Raw genomic sequence first — 20,351 nt, 5'->3', positions numbered from 1 at the left:
GCCGCATGCCTGCGCGTGTGGGTGCCTGGTCGCTGTGGAATTTCTTTGGGAGGGATCATGTCGTGTTTGCGTTCAACGCGCTTTCCTCTTTTGTTGTGGTTTGTGTGCATGTACATGTGCGTGTTTGCCCCCTTTTTTCTTTGCCACAATGTCGCTTTCATGTCCCTCCTTGCTGGAGGCAGCTGGGGCGTGGATGGAACTGAGGAGGAAAATCAAGGAAACGGGCGGGGGAACGGAAGGCACGGAGTCAAATACAAGAAACGAACACACGCACACAAAGGGGGAAAAAAGTGAATTTGTATGAGTCGATGTGGGGTTTCACGCTTCCCAAGATGAGGTGCGTAATTGGGAGAGAGAAAGAGAAGCAGGGGAATCAGTATGTGTGAGTTGTGTTTTGGTCATGGGTGCCACCCCTTCCTTCCTCGCTCCCTCTTTACTATCACTGTTAGTGCTATGCCTCTGCGTTTACTTTCGATGACAATGATACTCAAAGAATACATGCAGTTTTGCTTAAGTGTTTTGTTGCTTTCGTCATTCACCTTTCTTTTGCACCGGGAGTGGCGCACGCAGAGGCGCGTGCGTGGCTGGCCCGCTATGCCCCATAGCATATTGTCAATAAGCACAACACGTGAGTGTGAGTTTTGTGCTTCTAGAGCTTGGTATCCCCTATCCACTCTCAACACACCCTTCAGCTTTTTTAAAATATGGTTTTCGTGTACGATCTTGCTTTGTTGATTGTTGCCGTCTGCGCGTTATTACTGTTCACGGCCCCGCTCCTTTGCTTCTCTCTTTTTTGTTTCCTGTGGGGGTGGGGAGCTGCTGCCAGCTCCATTTGCGTCCAGAGATGCCTGTGCGGCCAGTGTATGAGTGGGAACAGACGGAGGAGGAGGTGCTGCTGCGCGTCACGATCAAAGGCTTCAAGAAGGAGGCGATCGACGTGTTCCTTTCAGACGTCTGGGTGAAGGTCAATGCGGCGCCCACGTACCTCCTTGTGCTCGACCTCCTACACCCTGTTGACGCGTCGCGGTCGACGTATTACATGGACCCGGAGGACCGCACGTGCCTGCGCCTCCGTCTCTGCAAACAGGAAACAGGCATGTGGTCGGATCTCTGCATTCGCGCGGACGAGTACGACGCGGGCGCGCTTCGCGAGCGACGCGCCACCGCGATGAAGCGGGCGGAGGAGGACTACAACCGTCGCCTGCAGGAGCGAGTGGGGAAGCGGGAGGAGGAGCGGCGTCGCATGACGGAGGAGCAATGGGAGGTAGAAAGGGCGCAGCGGCGACTCATTGAGGGCCGTGTGAAGGAGGAGCGGGATACGGCCGAGGCCGACCTCTACGTGTGGGAGGAGGCACAGAAGCAGCAACGCCAAAACCAGCAAGGGGGACACCAGGCCCTGGTGACCGGAGCCGTCCCAACGTCGCCGGAGGACGTCGTCGTGCCGCAGACGGCGAAGGCGAACGAAACCACCGCTCCATGTGTGCGGCACCACGACACCGTTGTTGTTCCTGTAGAATTCACGCCAAAGCTCGCGGCAATGCCGACGCGTTCTCGTGGGGAGGAAGAGTACTACCGTCGAAGTCGGTACAAACCAACACGCATAGAGGACAGTCCAATGTTCTGGAAAGAACGTGCTGACAAGCACTACCACCACCAGGAATGGCAGATGGCGGCAGATGCGTACACGGAATCCATCAAGCGTGATGGCGCATTTTTGACGTGTGTCTCGAACCGTGCCGCCTGTTTTATTCACCTATTTGAATACAAACGCGCCATTGAAGACTGTACGTTGGCCTTGACGATGCTGTCGAATACTCCGGCGAGTGAGCTGACGCAGGAGAGGTACCGCTATCTTATGATGAAGCTTCACGCCCGACGTGGGGCGGCGTACTGCTGGGGGCGCTGCTGCGAGAAGGGCATTGAAGATTTTCGCATTGCCTCTGCGTACAGTAATCCGGAGGAGGACCACGATGTGTTGTCAGACTATCAACTTGTGGAAAAATACATGAAGGAGCAGGGTTTACTAGAGACGAGGGATCCGCTAGAGGATAAGTTGCGAGAGGCATCTTCCTTCTATTATCATGGGAAATACGCCGAGGCTGCGGCGGTGTACCGCGATGTGCTGCAGGCGAACCCGTACGACGTGAAGACGCGCAACAACTTGAGCGCCGTCTTGTTGCAGCAGGGACTGTTTAAGGAGGCTTTGGAGGAGACCTCACAGGTGCTGAGTTTCTGTCATGAGGTGGCGGATGCGCTGAGTTGCCCTGGGGCTCTCTCCACGAACTTGGTGGATAGCGACGATGATGATGAGGTGGATGCTGCCGGGGGTGAGGCTGCGGATGAGATGGTGCGACAGCGGAATGCCGCGGCGCGAAAGGTTGGCGAACAGAGCGGACACGTGTATGCACTGCTCAAGGCCTGCGTGCGGGGCGCGGCGGCGCACTGCGGCCTCAAGGACTACCGCAAGGCCCTGCAGCTGCTTGAGCAAGCGGTACGCATCACACCGTACGACGATGATCTGCAGGATGATTACAAGCGTGTCTCCGAGAAGCTGCAGGTGGAGACGCTTGTGGCCGCCTCCACGGCAGGGTTGGAGCGAAGCTGCGGGGGAAGCGCGAACACTGAGGCGCAGGCAGAAAAAGAACGAGAAAGCTAGAAAAGTTGAGGGGTGGCAGCGGGGTGATGAAGCCTCTTTGGGCTACAAAAAGCAAAGAAAAAAAAAGTACAAGAAAAATAAAAGGAACGAGTGGACACTTTTTGTGAGGTCCGTGTGCCTTTATGAGTTACCAGTAGATGGTATTACATCTATATCTGTGTGCGGGCTTCCGCTTCCGCTTTTGGTGTTGGTGTGGTGGTGTCTTTGATGAGCCGTCTGCCTCTTTCCTTTACTTTTTTGTATGCGTCACTGTTTGGTTTTCGTACCCGCCTCCAGTCTGTCGGCAGGTCAATAGTTATCTACTGATGATCGACACGGAAGACTTGGAAGAGGATGCAACGCTAACCGGGGCGGAGCTCCTCCACTATCTCGCAAGGAGAAACGAGCAGCAGCGGAAGGAAAACACTCGGAAATTACAGGACTACACGAAGTTACAGGAGGTCCTGGAAAACCTTACAGACAGGTGCCGTGTACCCGTTTTGGCGCCCGTTGCTGGAGGAATGGCGTACTTTGAGGCAACAATGGACTACACAAACAACATTTTGGTTCTCCTCGGTGACAACTGGTTTGCTGAGCGCAGCGCGAAGCAGGCGCACGAGATTGCGGGCCGCCGCATTGAATTTCTTCGCCGCGAGGAACACGCCCTGGTTGAGGAGGCGGGTGCGCTGCAACAGCGACAGAGCCTGTTCCTTTCAGAGATCCCCAACGCGGAGCGGGCGACGTTGGAGGTGGAGGCGTTGAAGGAGGACGCCTTGCACAGCAGAAGGGGAGGCGATCGCAGGACGACACTTCCGGCCACCGCTGTTGCCGCCGCCCTGCAGCGAGCTGAGGAGGGCGCGGGGGAAACAAACGAGGCGCCGCTGCAGCTGGGTCTGAAAGATGAGGACTTAGCGGTACTCGATGAGCTTGATCAGCTGACCGAAGAGGAGCTTCTGGAGATTGAGCGGGAGTTGGGGGACCGAGTTGAGGACGATGAGCTGGTTGAACGTGTTATGACGGAGAGAATTATCGCAAAGAAGGAGAGGCGCGTTCGTGCAGAGCTGCAGAAGGGGCGTGTGCGAGAGTCACCACAGCGGGGAGAAGATCAGGAGCTGCCCCATCCTCAGCAGACCGTGGCAGCGGCCACCCCTGCTTTCAGCACACCGGGCGATATTGGTTGTACCGCCGCCGTCGTGGTAAGTGAAATAACCACAGGGGACAAACCCAGAACGACGGACCCCGCGATTTCTTTGCAGCGACGCGTCAAATTCAATGATGTGGTGGACGTCATTTCACTGGAGGGCGCCACCACCACCATGAGCTTGTCCCATGAAGGCGGTACGGTGGAGCGTCCCCTTACCTGTTGTCACGTCATGAGAGATGTGGTGGAGCACGACGTGGCTGTCGTACCGTCTCCTGCGCCGACTGCCACTGCGCCGAAGCGGAAGTCTCTTTTTCGAAGTGAACTCGAACAGGACGGGAGGTAACAGTGTACACGGTTAAATGTGAGGTTTCTTTCAAATGACAGCTGCTTCTTCCTTTTTACTGCTTTTGTTTTTGTTTTGGTTTCAATGTCTCGTGCTTTTGTTAGCATCGAGGTTTGACCCTTACTATTCTTTATGCGTTTTTGCTTTACGGGACCACTAGTGAAGACGAGATAACAACGGCAGGTATGCAGAACGACAACTCCCCGCAGGTGATACGCGTTGATGACCAGACGATGCTCCGCGACGTGTACCGCCTCCTTCTCGACAACACCCGCAGCACGGCGGAGTTACTCGAGCAGGTGGGAAGCACCACGCTTCCCTCCCCGGGGAAGTCCCAGGAGTTTGCCAGCAAGCGTGTGACAATATCTGAGGAGGTCACCGTGTTTCATGACGCCGCCATGGAGGAGCTGAACCTTCCACCGGCGCTGACGCTCTTGTACTACGCTGCCATGGCGGAGGCCCCAGTGAGGGCAGTGAACAGCCTCCTGCAACTGGTGGAACTGGCCGGCGAGCCGATCCAGACTTTCGCGCGCGGCAATCTACTGTACGAGGAGGGGATGCAACAGCGGCAGAGCAGTGTGAAGTGGCGGGAGGAGCAGCAGCGGCAGCAGGAGGAGGCAGAGATGCGGGAGTGCACCTTCAAACCAGCGATATCAGATTTCGCGAAGGAGGTTGTCCCCAAGGGGCTGGCGACTTTTATGGAGAAGTGCCTGGTGTGGAAAAAGATGACAGCGTTGCGGCTGGAAAAGAAGGCTGTGCAGGATCGCATTAACCGCGGAGAGGACGAGTGGTTAACACCGTGGAAAATGGGTGAGCGCAGTCGGAAATTACTCGAGGAGCTCAAAAAGAAGGGCAAGAGGCGGCGCAAGTTGTGGGAGCCTAAAAATCCAAACTGTTCCACTGCCACTGCAGCGGATGCCGCTGAGCATCTCGAGTCGGATGCGTTGGAGACGCCTTATTTTCACCCGGTGACCCGTGCGTCTGCCGACGAGACACTCAGCAGGCTGCAACACGTTGGTGCGGGTGACGTGGCGGACACAACAAGGACGAGTGAGAAGTGTGAACGAGACGGGCGCAGTCTGCTTCGGGCGTACCTCCAGCGCGTTGAAGCAGACAAGGTGCGTCGCGAGCAAAGACTTGAGCGGCTGCGCACCTACTACGCTGGCAAGACGAGGGAGCAGGAGTATGGGGCGAAGGCAGACCAGCCCCTTTTTGAGCCAAATGCTCTGCCAACCATGTTGAAGAAAGGCGTCCGTGTCAGCTTTAATGAACTTGACAGGAAAGAACGGCGGGAGCTACTGAGAGAATTACGGCTCCGGCGCCAGGAGTACATACTGGCACGGTATTTCCGTGAGGAGCGTCAGAGAAGTGAGGGGAAGCAGCGTCCGCGTGGGCCTGACGAGGTGGTAGCCGATCTACTGGACGAGACGAAGCGGCGCCAACGTTGTGCTGAGGACGCAGTCATCTCCGAAAAGGCATTTCGCCCAAAAATATGCGCACGCACAAGAAGTATAATTTCTCGAAAGCTTTGGCAGCCTATATATGAAAGACCTTTGCCGAAACGACCATTGCAGTCGTCGGAGGCCCTCTCCTCCTGTTCACCAAAGTCGTCTGACGCGTGTTTTCAGCGCGTGTTGGCCCGTTCAGAGAATTGGGTTGAGCAGCGCAATCAGCGCATGCAGAGCGCGCGTCTGGCTATGGAGGAGAAGGTGGCGGCCGAGTGTAGTTTTCACCCAAACCTGGATGGCAGTTTTGATGCATTATCGATCGGTGACGATTCCGTGCATTGGCGTATCGTTGACTCCGATGCTCTGGTGGCGAATGCCGAGGCCCGAACGTACACAGAGTTGGGGCTTCTGCGATCGCAGGCGGCGCTACACGACGCGGAGTTCATCCGTAACGTACGCGAGCCCCTTTCCGCGGTAACGTTGACGAGTGCCCCGAGGCCCTCTCGGAGCAGTGTGGAGCGGTACGCGCTAAGCGTGTCGGCGCCCGAGTTTCCGGAGTACTCCTGCGGTGACTCATATCGGCGTTGCGGGATGGGCTGCGGCATCACCCTCACCGCTGACGGCAGCGGTGATGCGCACAGCGGCCACGATGAGGAGGGGGACTTTTGCACCGCCCAGAATGACATGCAGGAGTTCACCAACGCATGGGCCTTGCTGGACGCGCAGACGGACACCATACTGCGGAGCTGCATGTATTACTGACGGTTGCGGCGAGGGACTTCGCGACCGGGGGTGTGACGCCGTCAGGGAACGAGGCGTGCAAGCGTCTCGCTTCCTCAGCACTTTTCCTCCTTGTGTTTCTTGATATCACACATGCAACGGATTCCAACTAAAGGAAGGAAAAGAAAGAATTGACATAGGAAGGGAGGGAGGGAGAAGTAAGCCCCTTCCGCTGTCGCTAATTGTACAGCACCGTAGTGCTTTATATTCCCCTTTCCCCAAGTACATATCTTGTGTTATGGTTTTTATGTCATTATTATTATTGTTATTATTATTATTTTTTTGTCTCTCCCCCTTACCCTTTCACCGTCGCTTACTGCCATATCGTGTCTGACTCATGCACTGCACACACGTGGGCCCGGCGTCCACTCCCACTGCCGCTACTCGTCACTTTCGCCACGCTGTGTGATGGCTGGGATGCATGCGTCTCCCTCACCCAACACCCCATCACCTCTTGTTCTTTTTTTTTATTCCTCCACCACGCATGACAGATCGTACTTATACCTTGCAGCGTAAATAGCTTCTGCCAACCATCAACGCCACTGGTTCTGTTTGCTCCTGAACGAACGACAGCAAATAAAACGACAGCAACAACAACTGGACAAAGGGAACCAACACAGCAGAGCATTCGTAACAACAACGTCCATGCCTCTTCCAACGAAGGTAGCAGCAACCAGGGACGATGAAGAGGAGGAAGAGCTGCAGCTTGAGGAGTCTGTACCGATGAGCCCGCTTATTTCGTTGCTACACCTGCGTCACACCTACACCTCGCAGTACGTGGATGAGTCCAAACGTGAAGAGGCAAAGGCAGCCATACTACGAGAGGCGTATGACCACAACATGGCGCCATACCTTCGCTTTATCTGCGAATCCTTTGCCTGGGCGCTGGACGAAGCTCTAATGCAGGAAATGGATGCTGCCAATGCAAAGAAACTGGAGGAGTTGGACGCACGCATCAAGGATGCGCAGGAAAACCTTGGTGATGTGGAGGTACGTGAGGGTCTTCTCGCCAAATGCGATCACTTTGCTCGCATTGGCGATTTGCAGGAGTGCCTTAAGTTTAACATCGAGTGCTCTGGGAAGACGCTGGCTGCTGGCCCAAAGCTGGATTTATGCTTTCAGCGTATTCTGTTAGGAATCGCATTTTCCGACAATGAAATTGCCGCTAACGGTATTCGTGATGCGCACCGGCTGATGAAGGATGGCGACTGGGAGCGACGCAACCGCCTCAAGGTGTACGAGGGCATCTACTACGTTTTTATCCGTGACTTTAAGCGCGGCTCTGAGCTGCTGCTGGACTCCATTTCCACCTTTGCCGCCAGTGAACTGATGAACTTCAACGAGTTTATCCTAATTACGGTTATTGCGAGTCTGACGGTGCTGAGCCGCTCCGAGTTAAAGCAGCAGATTGTAGATAGCCCAGAGGTACGGAGCGCTGACATCAAGGATGTTTTTCACCTCATTACAGTCATCTACAACTGTCGGTACAAGGATGTGTTCCCCGCACTCGACACCGTTTGCCACCAGCTACGCGGCCTGGTGTACCTCTCCCAGCACGTGAATTACTTCTTTCGCGAGGTGCGGGTATTGGTCTTCACGCAGTTTCTTGACTCCTATAGCAGTGTGACTTTGAATTCAATGAGCGCCGCCTTTGGTATTCCTCCAATGGTGCTGGATAGCATGCTGGGGACCCTCATCTCAAATGAGCGTATTGCGTGCAAGATGGATCGCGTCTCTGATAGCATCACCACGTATCGGGGCGACACGACGAACTTTGATTACCATCGCATCGTCAAGAATGGCGATCTGTTGCTGAATCGCATTCAGAAGTTGTCCCGTCTGGCGGAGATGTGACGTCTCCATTTCTTTGTCTTGGTGCCATCTTTTTTTTTTGTTTTCTTATTTGCTCCCCGAGGAGGAGAAATAAACCAACTCACATTACAGACGGAAACACTTCACGATGACACTGCAAAGATGTCTGTGTGCATGCATCTTTTTTCTTTTGTGTTTTTCTCTGCCGGTGTGTGTGTGTGTGTGTCTGGGGGGAGAGAGGTGACCATTTCAATGTGACAATAGATGGATATGCGGACGTCTCCGCCCTGTTTTTTTGTTAGTGCCCGTGCTGTTTTTACACTCTCGCGTCTCCCTTCATTTGTACGGACACTCCTTTTCTGCTTACTTTTTTTTTTTTTATCTCCTTTATGCCTTCTTGGCGACCCCCCTTTCCCTGCTTCGTTCAGTTCGTGCGCAGAGATGGGGACGGGCGTAGTGCGGCGGAAGCCCACACCCTCTGCCCTTCGAAAGAAAAAGGCGCATCAGCGCATTCGAAAGCAGCTGCGGCGCAAACAGGAGAAGAAACGGCCAAATTGGAAGGCCGCCATAGCGAAGGCGTACGCTGACTCCAACAGTGACGGGAATAAAAAGGGGCCCTTTGGGAAAAATAAACGGAAGCGATCACGCAACGAAGACGGCGACGGCGATGCCGCTGTGGGCACCGACGAGGGGGGTGAGGTGCAGAGTGATGTCGATGAGGAGAAGCAGGATCGCCTGAACCAGCGAGACCCGCTTGAGACGCAGCTGTTTCTCAAGCGGCTGCCGTTAGACACCACCGATGAGGAGCTGTTGAAGTTTTTTGTGTCCCGCTTTGGGCAGGTGCGCCGTGTGCTGCTTGTGCGCAACATGGCGACCAAGACCCTGGCAGGAACGGGGTTTGTCCACTGCGGCTCCGTCGAGTTGGCCGACAAGATCTTTGAGCACGCACAGCAGAATGCCCGTGAAATTGCCGCCGTCGACCGTGCGGACTGGAAGGAGAAGACGACGGACCTCTCGCACTGCCAGGCGAAGCGCATGCGATTCAAACTTCGCACCGACGCGTTTGTGTCACACGATCCATTTTTGACACTCCGGGATACACGCTTCACGGTGCACCGCGTGCTGTCAAGAAGCGACTCGCATGAGGCCTCCGCAGCGCTGCAGAAAAAGCAAAAACGGACAAAAGTGGCTGCCGATGATCCACGCCACTTGTACCTGCTGCGTGAGGGACTTATTCTTCCCGACACTCCCGCTGCGCGTGGCCTGCATCCACAGTACCTTGCCATGATTCAACAGGACTACGAGGCCCGCAAGAATCAGCTACGCAACAGCAATATGTTTGTCAGTACAACCCGCCTGAATGTGCGCAATCTGCCACGTACGATGTCCGAGAAGGAGTTTCGGGCCATGTTTGTCACCCAAGTGCGCTCCTTCCTGAAGGCGAACAAGCAGTTCATTGACAAGGAAAAGTGGGGGAAGTACGGTCCGATCAAAAACATTAAGTTGGTGAGGGACTCTGCGGGTACCTCAAAGGGGTACGCCTTCATTGAGTTTGTCAACCACCCAATAGCCCTGCACGCCCTACGCACGATTAACAACAACCCCACTCTCTTTGGGGACGGCCGACGCCTGATGGTTTCCTTTGCGATTGAGGACATCAATGCCATTCAAAAACTCCAGCGCATGCGGGAGATTCGTCGTCAGCGTCAAACCCCGTGTGGGGAAGTGAGCCAAAACTGAGGATTGGTGGGGTGGGTGGGGATGGGAGGCAAGTTTTACCCTGCGTGCACACAGAGGCGCAGTCCGTGTGGAGTACTTACAAAAGTCCACTGGAGATCGAGTAAGCGGCACAGCAGTGCTGGAGCGAGGCATGAAAAAAAAAAAAAATGAGGAGAATAAAAAACAAACAAACAGAAAGAAAAAAAATATTGAAAAACGAAACAAACAAAGATGAGACAAAAGTGAGAAGAACGTTTTCGGTCGTTTCTCTTCTTTTCTGGTTTCTCTTTGGTCGGGTTTGCTGTGCACCTTTTTTTTTTGTGGCTTTTTACTTCTTTTGTGCGGCTGTCATCTAGTCTCTCCTCTTGTTTTCTGTTCTTCTAGTCTTCAGTGAAGCGTGATCAGAGTCGCCTTTTCTTTCCCATCCCCGCTGCTGCCGGTGGTGGGATAAAAGGTGCAACCCATAACGAAGAATAAGACAGAAGGATAGTGAGGAAGGAGGTGCGGGTAAGAGAAGTGGTTGAGGATTTTTTAGATCCTTAGCGTGGCTCTAAGTGGGAGGGTGCGTCCGTGTGTGTGTTGTGTAGATATTTTTCTGGCACCGATATGCAATCTAGTGAAGGCACAGCTGGGGGACCACCAACGTTCCCAACCTTTCCGCTGCCACCTGGAGGCAACGACTCCACACAAGGTAGGCAGCATTCTGCAGGAAATAGTTTTCAGTATGTTGCTGAGCAAAATCCTTCCGAGACGCCCATTTTCGTTCAAGAGGCGCATGCTCGACGTGAGGAATACGCAAACGAGGCCATACAAACCACCGCAGAGCACTGGATTCAGGAACAGGTACGTCGTGAGTCAAAGAAGCAGACGGCAAGAATGGAATCTGATTTTATACTCGGGGGGGCGACTGGGGACGAGGGGGAAGAGAACGAGGGTTCCCTGGAGTTTGTGACGGGGCTACCCAAATTTGTCGGGCGCGTAATCTTGCTGTTGGCGGTGGGTCTCTTTGGCGCCATTCCACTAATGTCTCCGTTCGCGCTAACGGTACTTTTGACAGGGTGTATTGTGACGTATGCAGCGGATTTTGCGGGATACAGACGTGGTTGCGTGCTAGCAATTATAGGTACGACAGGTTTATTCGCAGTGGCACTGTTTTTGTCCAACTTGCATGCTTCCATTTCTAGTGTGGGGCCTTTATGCATGATTTTAAGTTTGTTAGGACTGCTCCTAATGGCAGCCATGACTGCATTTTTGCACTTTTATTGGATGCAGCTTTATTTCCCAGAGCTTATATGTTTAATGGAGCGTTGTGTACTTGGGGTGACGCCAATTCTGACGTTGCCCTCCTTGTTCTCGACCATCACGGCTTTGGTTGGGTCCCGGCACGCTCCTGCGTGGTTTATGACGGCCATGTGTGTGCTTCATCACTTCTTCTACGGTCCGTTGGAGAGTAGCTTTCTCATGCGTCGACGTTTGGTTCGAGGAGCGAGTGAGAATGGGGATATCGTTTCTGAAGAGGGAATAACGGAAGAAGTAAAATCACTTCAGGCAAATGGACGAGCTGAAGCGATAATTTTTACGTCGCTTTTGGTAAGCCTTCCTTCCTTGCTCTACATTATTTTACAGAGCAACTTCATCGATGCATGGCTGCCAAACACTCTCAATGCATTTGGTATGGTTTGCGGGCCAGTTGCTTACATTTGCTTTGATTCGAATCGTAGCCTGTGGTTTTTGCTACCAGATAGGCAGACGCTACGCCATCGACTTGGGTGTGACCCTCTTGGGGTACACGAGGCGGTCAGAAAGTACCGTAACCCATTTCTTATCTTAAGCATGACAGTAGGTTTGCACTGGGCCATCTATCGTCTGCTTCATTCCCGGTTCAGATTTCTCTTCAGTGGAGTGCCGCCACCGTTTAACGGTATCTGTTTGGCCATTGCTATGTACTTGGGATTGTACGCGGCGTACCAAGTAAAGATATTACTGGATGCTGACAAGCGGGGGAAGGACACACTTTCTGCCCAATATTTGCATCGACGAGTACTTTCAGTTGTATCAGCTGCAGCGTCATGTATTTTTGTAGCAGTAAGTGCAGGGTTGCCTGGAATTTTCATGATGTTCATGGTGCTCTGTGTGTCGTCCATCAACCTTTTCCTACTAGATCGCAACAACGTTGGGCCAATGGTGTCATTTACCATATTTTCAAGTTTACTACTTCTTTGGTGGATGTACCGCATGTTTTCTTTCATTGTTGTGGACCTGCATGTACTTGGGGAGTCCACCACTGTTCCAACACCACTGGTGGCGATGAGTGTGCTGTGGTGCTACGTGCTGAGCTGCGTCGCGTTTACCATGTCCTTCTCCACGAACAAAGTTCCCTTTGTCGTGGCTCTCTTTGCCCATTCGCTGCAGGTGGCGTGGGTGGAACATGTGTTGTACTCGCAGAAGGAGGAGAATGTCTACCCAGCGGTGCTGGTGCCATTTACAAGTGCCATTGGTGTTTTGTTGTCCTCGCGGCTGTATACAAATGAAACACTTGGAATCCACGAGGCGGCCCTTATTGCGGCGTCCTACATCGCAAAGCTTCTGACATTTGTGGTGGAGGTGACGGGCTCATATTACCTCGCGGAGTCTGCGGAGTCTGACAAGCGGCATTACCACGCAATTGAGATTGGACTTGCCTGGTGGTCAACGCTCTTCGCAGGTTTTGCTGTTGTGGTATTTGAGCTCAAACGCGGGCGACATCTGAAGAATAACTACGCCAGACACCTCACGGCGTTATTTGTCGTTAGTGCCTTGACAATGACAGCAAGTACGGCACGAAATTTCCAGCGCGCCGTTTTTGAGTTTTTCACGCAGATCCGCCTTGCCGACTCGAACAGCGTGCACATCATTTTAGGGACCTCGTTTCTCTTTTTTGGCCTTGTCACACACCCATTTTTCGCTCGACATGCGGACTTACACACATTCATGTATCCCCTACGAACCCTGGCACGTGGAGCGTTTGCGGTAGGCATTATTCTCCTCATTGCACAGCCCACACGAATTACGGAACACTCTGGCGAAGTTGAGTTCGACTTTGTCAATGAGGATGTGAGTAGGTACTGCTCCGTCGCAGGCACGATGCTTCTCGTTGCGGGACGACTTATTCCGATGTCTTCCTTGCATTTTATACTTCGTGCCTTATATTGGCTTGTCACCACCGTTTTGCTTTCTGTTGGGCTCGCCATGTACGTCCTTCCGGCGCCGACGATGTTTCTCTTTGCTGGCACCTGCGGTTTTGTGTACTTCTCCTTACTGACGCTGGACGTGGCGCACTACCGCAATATGTCCTCCAACGAGGGGTGGATTGTGTATGGTGTCTCCGTCTGTTTTATGGTCTTTTCGTTGGTTGTAATGGGAGGCGCGAACGTGCGGGAGTACACGGGTGGCAGCCCGCTCTTGATGTGGGAGATTTATACCACCGGACGCAGACGACAACTTTCTGTGGCAGGCGTCACAAGCCTTTTTATGGCCATTGTACTGAAGTTTAGGGTGTGCGGCAAACCACTTGTGCCTGCGGCGCTGCCACTCACCGTGGAGGTGATTGAGCAAGTGGCGCTTCTGGTGAACTACACGACCATCATTGCCGTTTCCGCCTTGACAACGCACAACGTTTGGAGCAACGGCAACGAGCCTGGGCTGCACGTCGCGACCTCCCTCTTTCTTCTTCTTCTAGCAGACGACGGTGTCCTCTTCATTGGCCTGGAACGAGGGCACTTCCGCTACTTCCCCGTCCTAGTTTACATCCTCAGCGTGCTGTGGCTGTGCTTTCTCTACGACGCGTATGTCTCTACTCAGACGGTGTTGGGCGGTGTTGTGCAGTGCCTGTGGTCTGTCTTTTACGCGATGCCGGTTATCCCCTCACACGTCTCTCTGCTCCTGCTGCTGTGGTTCGGGAGAAAGCGGGGGGGCACGCCGACCTCGGCTATCCTCGTATTCGTTGCTCTCGACATGCTGTGCCTGCTCTTTTCCGCCTGCAAGACGCTGCAGTGGATGGCGATCATCGGCGTCTGTGGGCAGAGCGCACGTCTGTTCGAGGCACAGTTCTGGAAGAAGCGGCTGGAAACCATCTTGTAGGCACGCAGTGGGGGCTGCGCTGGTTGAAAAGGCGCACGCGGACCGTGGCGGGGTGGGGGAGGGAGGAGGGAATTCCCGGAAGCGGACGAAGTGGAGAGGGTGGGAGGACAAAACATGAAGTAAGTAAAAAACGAAGAAAGAACATAATCAGACAAAGAAATTGACGCCGTGTATGGGCAAACGGGGCGACTGCTGGCGGTGATGTCCGTTGGTTGACGCACTACATTCGAATTGAAGAGGTCCTTGCCCTTCTGGTGAAGGGCACCGCCTCCGTGGGGTGGGGCAGATGGCAGCATGCGTAGCAAGAATTCCGCGGCGTAAGTGGTGGGGTACGAGAGATGACTGAGACAAAATAAGAGAGGAGGGAAAAAAAAAGGAAACAGACAAAGAGCGAGATGAGAAAAACAACAATACCATACATGAAATAGAAGGGGTGTGGAGTGAGAATTAAAAATTTTTTTTTTTTTAAGAATTTGAAGGGCGTATAGCAGATATGAGGGGACGTGTGCTGTTGGGGTATGACGCACTAGCTTTGTTATTTGCAGTCGCAAGTATGGCGATGACTTGCTGCGTGTTCCCTTTCACACTGTGCTTACTTCTCTGTATTTTTGCTATATGGACGGCCAAGAAAAAAAAAAACAACAACAACAAACTTTGTACCTGCAAGTGTGTGTGTGTGTGTCTCACTGCCTCTTTGTTTTATGTTTATGTGCGCCTACGCGTATGGTCACATGTGCACGGGTGTGGGCAAATAGTTATTTGGGATGCTTATGCCTTTCATCTCCCTTCCTCTCTTTCTTTCTTTCTTTCCTTCTCTCTCTCTCTCCATCTTTGGGTTTACTATGCCCGAGGTGAAACACGGTTGATTCACTGTTTTTACGTGGTCGTAAACGCACTCGCACTGCGGCCGCCGCCTGCAACGAGGTGGTGCTGCCGCTTCCACCAGCGTGGCGTCACGCCCTCGCTGATGCGGGGCCAGCGCGGGCAGAGCCGAGTGCAAACTCATCTGAGAGTCAGCCGCCTGTATTGGGGGTTAGCCACGTCTGTCACGGCTCTAGGTATGTACGGCCCGCGAAACCCTTGCGTGGGGAACCTGCATTGCTGCGTCGCACGCTTCTTCATCCACGTCCGCCTGCGTTTGTGAGTGCGGTGTGTATTGACCTGGAGACCACGGGGTTTTCTGTGCAGCACGACGATATAGTCTCCATCGGTGTGGTGGAGCTGCGTTGGGATGGGACGACGCTGCATCGGTGGATATTAGGTACTCGGTCGTTCTTTCGCCTCGTGCGGCCGTCCAAGCCCAGCAATCCTTGGGCGGAGGCAGTGCATGGCCTTTCACAGCAGATGCTGCGTGGTGCCCCACCACTTAGCGACATTCTTTCGGACCTTGCCTTGTTTCTCGCCCAGCTTGATGGCGGTTTGCATTCGGCGGAGCTGGGCGTGGACGAGCATAGCGTCCGGCGTGACGATTTGGCCGTCACGAGGTGTTGCACGGCGGCATCGAGAGCGGGTAGTACACTCACGCTGCCGCCCGTCATTGCCCACAACGCGAATTTCGATGCCTCCTTTCTGCAGAGGGCGGCCTCGGCCGTTGGCTGGCGGGTGCTGTGGGACAACGACTCTCCTCTCACCTGCACGCAGTCGATGTTTCGTGCGCTGTACCCTTACCAGGCGGCCGACCTGACTCGTGGCTGCCAGTTCTGCGGCATTGACGCATCGAGGAGGGACGATCGACACGATGCGCTGCACGACGCGCAACTGTGTGGGCGTCTTTTTTTGCGACTGGCCGACGCATGGCCCTCCCGGCACGCGTGAGCCGCTCCTTTCCTGTGACTCTTTTTTTTTGTTTCTTTACGTGTAGTTTGCTGCTGCTCTTCGCCTTAGTGTATCTGGAGCGACAAGCCAATGAGAGTGAATGCCCATTGGGACGCATTTTCTTTTTTCTCTTGTTTGCCGGGAAGAACGAAGAAAATAAAGACGATTGACTTAGCACCCACCGCTTTGCTGTTCCTTTTTACTGGTATCTGCAGCCGAAGGGAAGTTCATACACACACACGCCCACGCAGTGAGCTGGGGAAAGGAAGGAACGTGTCACCAACATTCACTCGTGACTTGCAAGTAGGAGCGTGGTGAAGAAGGATAAGCGAAATAGAGGTAAAGATAATTAACAGAAAAGACATAAGGGAGAGGGCGGACGGGTGTGGGCGAGTGGCTTGATAGAATTGCCTTAAAATGACAGAACTGCGGCGCATCACCACGACCCCCGTTGATTGGGGGTCTTTTTCTGGTGGCAATGTGTTGGCCATTTCTACAGGGCGAAAACGACGCTGTAATACTCGTGGCAGAAGGGTGCTTCTGCTTTCGGCCAGCGGTATCGTACTAGCGGACGTAAAACTCAATGACGAGGTTGGGGACGTGGTAGATGCGGCGGGCAATACGGCAAATGTGGTAGTCTGCTGCACCAGCTGTGGGTCAGGCCGGGGCCGGAGGACAACGCTTGCCTTCATCTCTGGTTCACAGGTCTTAGCGCTGCATGAGTTGCCTCCTGTGAAGAACAGTGAGGAGGTGTCACGGCATAGTGTGGTTTGTCTTCGTGTGGCTTCTCAAGACGTTTCCATTTATGCGCTTGGTACGGCGGAATTATTTGCATGCGTGCGTGACGGCGAAAAGTGCACGGTGTATACCGTATGGAGCTTTGGGAGTGCCAGTGTGGTGCGGGTAGCCCGTGGTCGTCATCCTTTGGAGGTGCTTGTGCTTCTGGATGACGGCAGCGTGGCGTTGCTTGAGGTGCGCAAGCCGGGCGACGGACGCGTGGAGGGGTTTCTTCTTCACATCCTGCAGCTCTCCTCAACTGCGGTTCCCACGGAGGCTGTTTTTGCGTGTGGGTCGATGTTGTGGGTGCTCTGCGACGACTTCACGTTGTACAGTTATTGGTTTCCGCAGCCTGTTTCGGGAGAGGAGGCCGCCCCGGTGCAGTTTATCAGCGAACAGTTGTGTCCCCCAGAGGACGCGGTGGCGCCAGTGAGGGTATTCATGGCAGGTGAGAACCGCACATGCGGGGTTCATATTCTTTTTCAAACGACGACAGCGGTTCATTTTAGAGCCTTGGCGGTTCATGGCCTTAGCGGGCCCTACCAACGACCAACCCCGGCCAAAGGGTGGGTGCATAGCACGCTGTTGTGGAGTGGCCACGTTCACAGTTTCTCATTTAAGCAGTGCGCGTATGAGTTGCTTGTGCAAAGTGAAGTAGGTGGATCTCCTCTGAGTGTGATGTCGCTGAGGCAGAACTCCAGTATCCTTCTTTTTGGGGACTCCCAGCCTCGCCTGCTGAGTCACCAAGTCGTTCGTGCCGCGCCAGACAGGCTTGCGGGGTTGCGAGAGAAATGCGAGTCCAGTGTGCAGGAGCTTGAGTCGACGGCTGCCAATGTCTTGGATCTTCACACCACAAAGAGGGCGCTTTCTCAGCTGCTTGATATACAGGACAGTTTGGTGGCCACTCTGCATCGAGAACGTGAGCTTAACAAGGAGATGCAACCGTATCAAAGCGTCTCTATGCATCTTATTAAACGACTCCACATTGTGTACATTCGCCTGTCTGTTTATCGACTTTTGTACGCTACAGGGTTTACTGATAGACTTGATGAGCCACTTCGTGAGGCACTTGGGCTAGAAGAGGCACGTTGCGCTGCTGGTGCATTTCAGGCGGAGTTGCGCGCTCAGTTTGAGCGGGAGATGGATTTGGCGCCCGTGTGGAACATGGAGGCACTGAGCCTGTGGGGATCACCTGACGCGGCACCAGCTATGTGCATTGATGCGATACTCGCACATATGCGGTGCTCGGATCTCTGTTCTTTGCGGAGCGTGGTTCAACAGATGACAGCGGTGGAACCAGCAGTGGCTCTTCTTGTGCTGTACTGTACCCATGCAGGGCAACAAAAGGAGCAGCAACACATGGAGGAAAAGACGTCAACGGCGGTGCGTTACGAGTCTCCCCATGTTGACTCAGTTAGGGGGGAATTTCTTGACAGCTTTTGTCTGCCGCTCAGTGTGGATGTCTGGGCCTACTTGGCTTTTGCGGCGGATCACCACTTGAATCTCACGGAGGTTGGCGCGGCGTATGGTGCTGGGTGCCCGCCTCTGTTGGACCTCGTTCCTGGCCTCATTAACGGACTTACGTACAGTGGGACATACGAGTTGGTGTTCCAGCTGACAGGTCCTGTGCTTGCCCTTTCCAGCGTGGGGGTGATGGACCCCTCGGTGGCGGTGAAACTTCTCTTTTTGGCATACCGGCGGGGTAACGCCAAGGTGCTGGAGGCGTTGTACCGTCGGTCCCGTGACACTGTCTGGAGGAATGCCGCGACCCACGCTCTCGGCATGGCTGCGCTGCAGACTGAGAGTGTGAAGCTGCTGAGTGGACTTATTGCACCACAGTCGCCGGAGGAGAGTGTTGTTGAGTCTATTTTCCGGCGTTGCCCAAACGCCTCTCTCTCGAACGTGCTGCTGATCGACTTTTACATCCTCATGCGCCGTTACGCTGATGCACTGAAGATGTGCGAGAGGGTCGCGGTGTGCCACTCAATACATGCTCAGCGGGTGCAGGTGATTGCGCTGCATTTGCGCAGCCTTATGCCAAACGGCAACAATTCCTACGGTCTTCGCCAGAACCTTGAGAGCGGCGAGCCTGGGCGTCTGACCGTTCCTGGAGCCTACAATGCCCAGTATCCACATTCGCATCAGATGCTACAGTCGCTTCCGCTTCACTCCTCTGCGGTCTCTGGAGGCCCATTGAAGAGCGAGGAGCAGGAGCTTGAGGAGGACGTTGTCCGCACGACGGCCCACATTTCAGCTTGGCGACGTGATGAGAGACCACTAGACGCCGTTAGTGGCAGTCTTCAGCGAGATTTGAATGCGATAACATTTACACCTACCCCAGCGGCCTCGCTGGGCATTGTTTACGACGGGGTACGTGGAATCTCCTGTCGTGACAGCGGCGTCACACCACAGCAGCAGCAGCAGCAGCAGCGGCTGGCCTCAGAGTCGTCTATGTCGATGCGAGTTGGGGCGGAGAGTGGAAGCCTGGTGTGTGCGTCATCGGCAACGCTGCCACCGCGTGTCGCCACTGTCGCCGCATCGCAGGAGCGCGAGCGGCTATACTGCGAGGTCATTCTCAAGCGCAGCAAAAAGCCCTGCGGGCGGGAGCGACCGTGCACGTACCACGACAAGGCGCATAGGTGACGTCGCAGCTGGCGGGGTGTGACCAGCGAGACGCGTTGAAGCGAGGGAGCGTTGAGACGTTGAGGAAGACGTGGGGGAACGCGAAAACGCGGCATACCTCCACACATCGCACCCCCCCTCCCCCCCTCCTGCGTGTGTGTATGGGTGTATATGGGTGCGTGTGTGTGAGGAGAAGGAGAAATCAAAGAAGAAAAATGTATGGGGAGAACGCGGAGGGAGACCTAATAGAACCGACACGGCTCAAATGCAAACATGCAAAAATAAAAGAGAGGGATGGAAAAAGGGAGAGATACGTTCAACTAAAACCGTGGGGGGCGGAGGATGCGGAAGAAACAAAAAAAAAAGTCAAAAATAATTTCAAATGAACCGGGCGGAAGAACTCTTGCTTTACCCCCGCTGCATCCATAAAGGAGGCACATTTTTACGACCTCCTCTCCCTCTTTCCCTCTGGCGCATCTCTTTACATTTGCATCTGTGCACGTTACTCGGCATGCGCGGTAGACGTCAACGCTGCAAGGTACTACTCTCCTTGTCCCCACCATCTTTTTAAAAATTTTACACCGCTTGATGCGCAGCGTGACAGAGGCGTTGGGGAAACTTTCCCTTCTCCGCCCCTGTCACCCGCGTATGCCTCTACTCCCACCACGCGGCACAGAGACGCTAATCTGCAGCGGCAACGTCGCTGCGTCATTGTACTATTTAGTGTTTCTACCCATTTTTTTTTTTGCTTTTCCCCTTTCATGCATCCCTGTGGTGGTTCTGGAGAAATATTGGCCTGCGGCGCTAGTGAGGTGAGGTCCTGGTGCGTGGCGTTGGGAACGGGTGGTGGCGGCGCGCACGCACCCACGTACACGTAACCCCACCTTTGGCGGGGCGACAACGCAGCCCACGTTGCCTCACCCTGGCGAAGGAACTGGGAAGCAGAGTAGCAAAAGGAACAAATAAGAGGAATAACAATTACATCATACCGAAGTCGTACTGACGATCAACGCATATACAAAAAAAAACACGAAGGAATACAGACGTATATAATATATATTATTGCTTTGCGGGGACTTTGGGGGATCTCTGGGCGCAGAGAAGCAGCTTTTTTTCAGTCCGGCAGCGGCTTACGCG

General features: G+C 54.0%; 8 protein-coding genes across 8 annotated transcripts, besides 6 other annotated features; all 8 read left to right on the top strand.

The window, feature by feature from the left end:
- Positions 1 to 844: 844 nt before the first annotated feature.
- On the top strand, positions 845 to 2,656 carry TraAM80_01226 (TPR Domain containing protein; the record flags this gene model as incomplete). Its single annotated transcript, XM_029378279.1, has 1 exon — positions 845 to 2,656. One exon carries the CDS (start codon positions 845 to 847, stop codon positions 2,654 to 2,656), a length of 1,812 nt encoding a protein of 603 aa, XP_029241888.1.
- A 305-nt stretch (positions 2,657 to 2,961) lies between these two features.
- Positions 2,962 to 4,122, top strand: TraAM80_01225 (uncharacterized protein; the record flags this gene model as incomplete). The annotated part of the gene is made up of 1 exon (XM_029378278.1): positions 2,962 to 4,122. One exon carries the CDS (start codon positions 2,962 to 2,964, stop codon positions 4,120 to 4,122), a length of 1,161 nt encoding a protein of 386 aa, XP_029241887.1.
- A 185-nt stretch (positions 4,123 to 4,307) lies between these two features.
- On the top strand, positions 4,308 to 6,332 carry TraAM80_01224 (uncharacterized protein; the record flags this gene model as incomplete). Its single annotated transcript, XM_029378277.1, has 1 exon — positions 4,308 to 6,332. One exon carries the CDS (start codon positions 4,308 to 4,310, stop codon positions 6,330 to 6,332), a length of 2,025 nt encoding a protein of 674 aa, XP_029241886.1.
- A 254-nt stretch (positions 6,333 to 6,586) lies between these two features.
- Positions 6,587 to 6,632: a microsatellite.
- Positions 6,633 to 6,995: 363 nt separating this feature from the next.
- TraAM80_01223 (proteasome regulatory non-ATP-ase subunit 7) lies at positions 6,996 to 8,204 on the top strand (the record flags this gene model as incomplete). Its single annotated transcript, XM_029378276.1, has 1 exon — positions 6,996 to 8,204. The coding sequence occupies one exon, from the start codon at positions 6,996 to 6,998 to the stop codon at positions 8,202 to 8,204; it is 1,209 nt and encodes a 402-aa protein (XP_029241885.1).
- A 166-nt stretch (positions 8,205 to 8,370) lies between these two features.
- Positions 8,371 to 8,391: a microsatellite.
- Positions 8,392 to 8,603: 212 nt separating this feature from the next.
- TraAM80_01222 (putative RNA-binding protein) lies at positions 8,604 to 9,902 on the top strand (the record flags this gene model as incomplete). Its single annotated transcript, XM_029378275.1, has 1 exon — positions 8,604 to 9,902. One exon carries the CDS (start codon positions 8,604 to 8,606, stop codon positions 9,900 to 9,902), a length of 1,299 nt encoding a protein of 432 aa, XP_029241884.1.
- A 133-nt stretch (positions 9,903 to 10,035) lies between these two features.
- Positions 10,036 to 10,111: a microsatellite.
- Positions 10,112 to 10,487: 376 nt separating this feature from the next.
- On the top strand, positions 10,488 to 14,000 carry TraAM80_01221 (uncharacterized protein; the record flags this gene model as incomplete). The annotated part of the gene is made up of 1 exon (XM_029378274.1): positions 10,488 to 14,000. The coding sequence occupies one exon, from the start codon at positions 10,488 to 10,490 to the stop codon at positions 13,998 to 14,000; it is 3,513 nt and encodes a 1,170-aa protein (XP_029241883.1).
- A 624-nt stretch (positions 14,001 to 14,624) lies between these two features.
- Positions 14,625 to 14,651: a microsatellite.
- Positions 14,652 to 14,774: 123 nt separating this feature from the next.
- Positions 14,775 to 14,833: a sequence feature (A-rich).
- A 511-nt stretch (positions 14,834 to 15,344) lies between these two features.
- On the top strand, positions 15,345 to 15,815 carry TraAM80_01220 (exonuclease; the record flags this gene model as incomplete). The annotated part of the gene is made up of 1 exon (XM_029378273.1): positions 15,345 to 15,815. One exon carries the CDS (start codon positions 15,345 to 15,347, stop codon positions 15,813 to 15,815), a length of 471 nt encoding a protein of 156 aa, XP_029241882.1.
- Positions 15,816 to 16,232: 417 nt separating this feature from the next.
- On the top strand, positions 16,233 to 19,235 carry TraAM80_01219 (uncharacterized protein; the record flags this gene model as incomplete). The annotated part of the gene is made up of 1 exon (XM_029378272.1): positions 16,233 to 19,235. The coding sequence occupies one exon, from the start codon at positions 16,233 to 16,235 to the stop codon at positions 19,233 to 19,235; it is 3,003 nt and encodes a 1,000-aa protein (XP_029241881.1).
- A 129-nt stretch (positions 19,236 to 19,364) lies between these two features.
- Positions 19,365 to 19,402: a microsatellite.
- Between the last annotated feature and the right edge of the window lie 949 nt (positions 19,403 to 20,351).

This window comes from Trypanosoma rangeli (genome assembly GCF_003719475.1).
Source record: "Trypanosoma rangeli strain AM80 chromosome Unknown Tra_15.4_contig_00024, whole genome shotgun sequence".
Classification (NCBI taxonomy): Eukaryota; Euglenozoa; class Kinetoplastea; order Trypanosomatida; family Trypanosomatidae; genus Trypanosoma; species Trypanosoma rangeli.
Note: the sequence above shows the minus strand (reverse complement) of the source record. Positions and strands in the feature narration are given on the sequence as shown.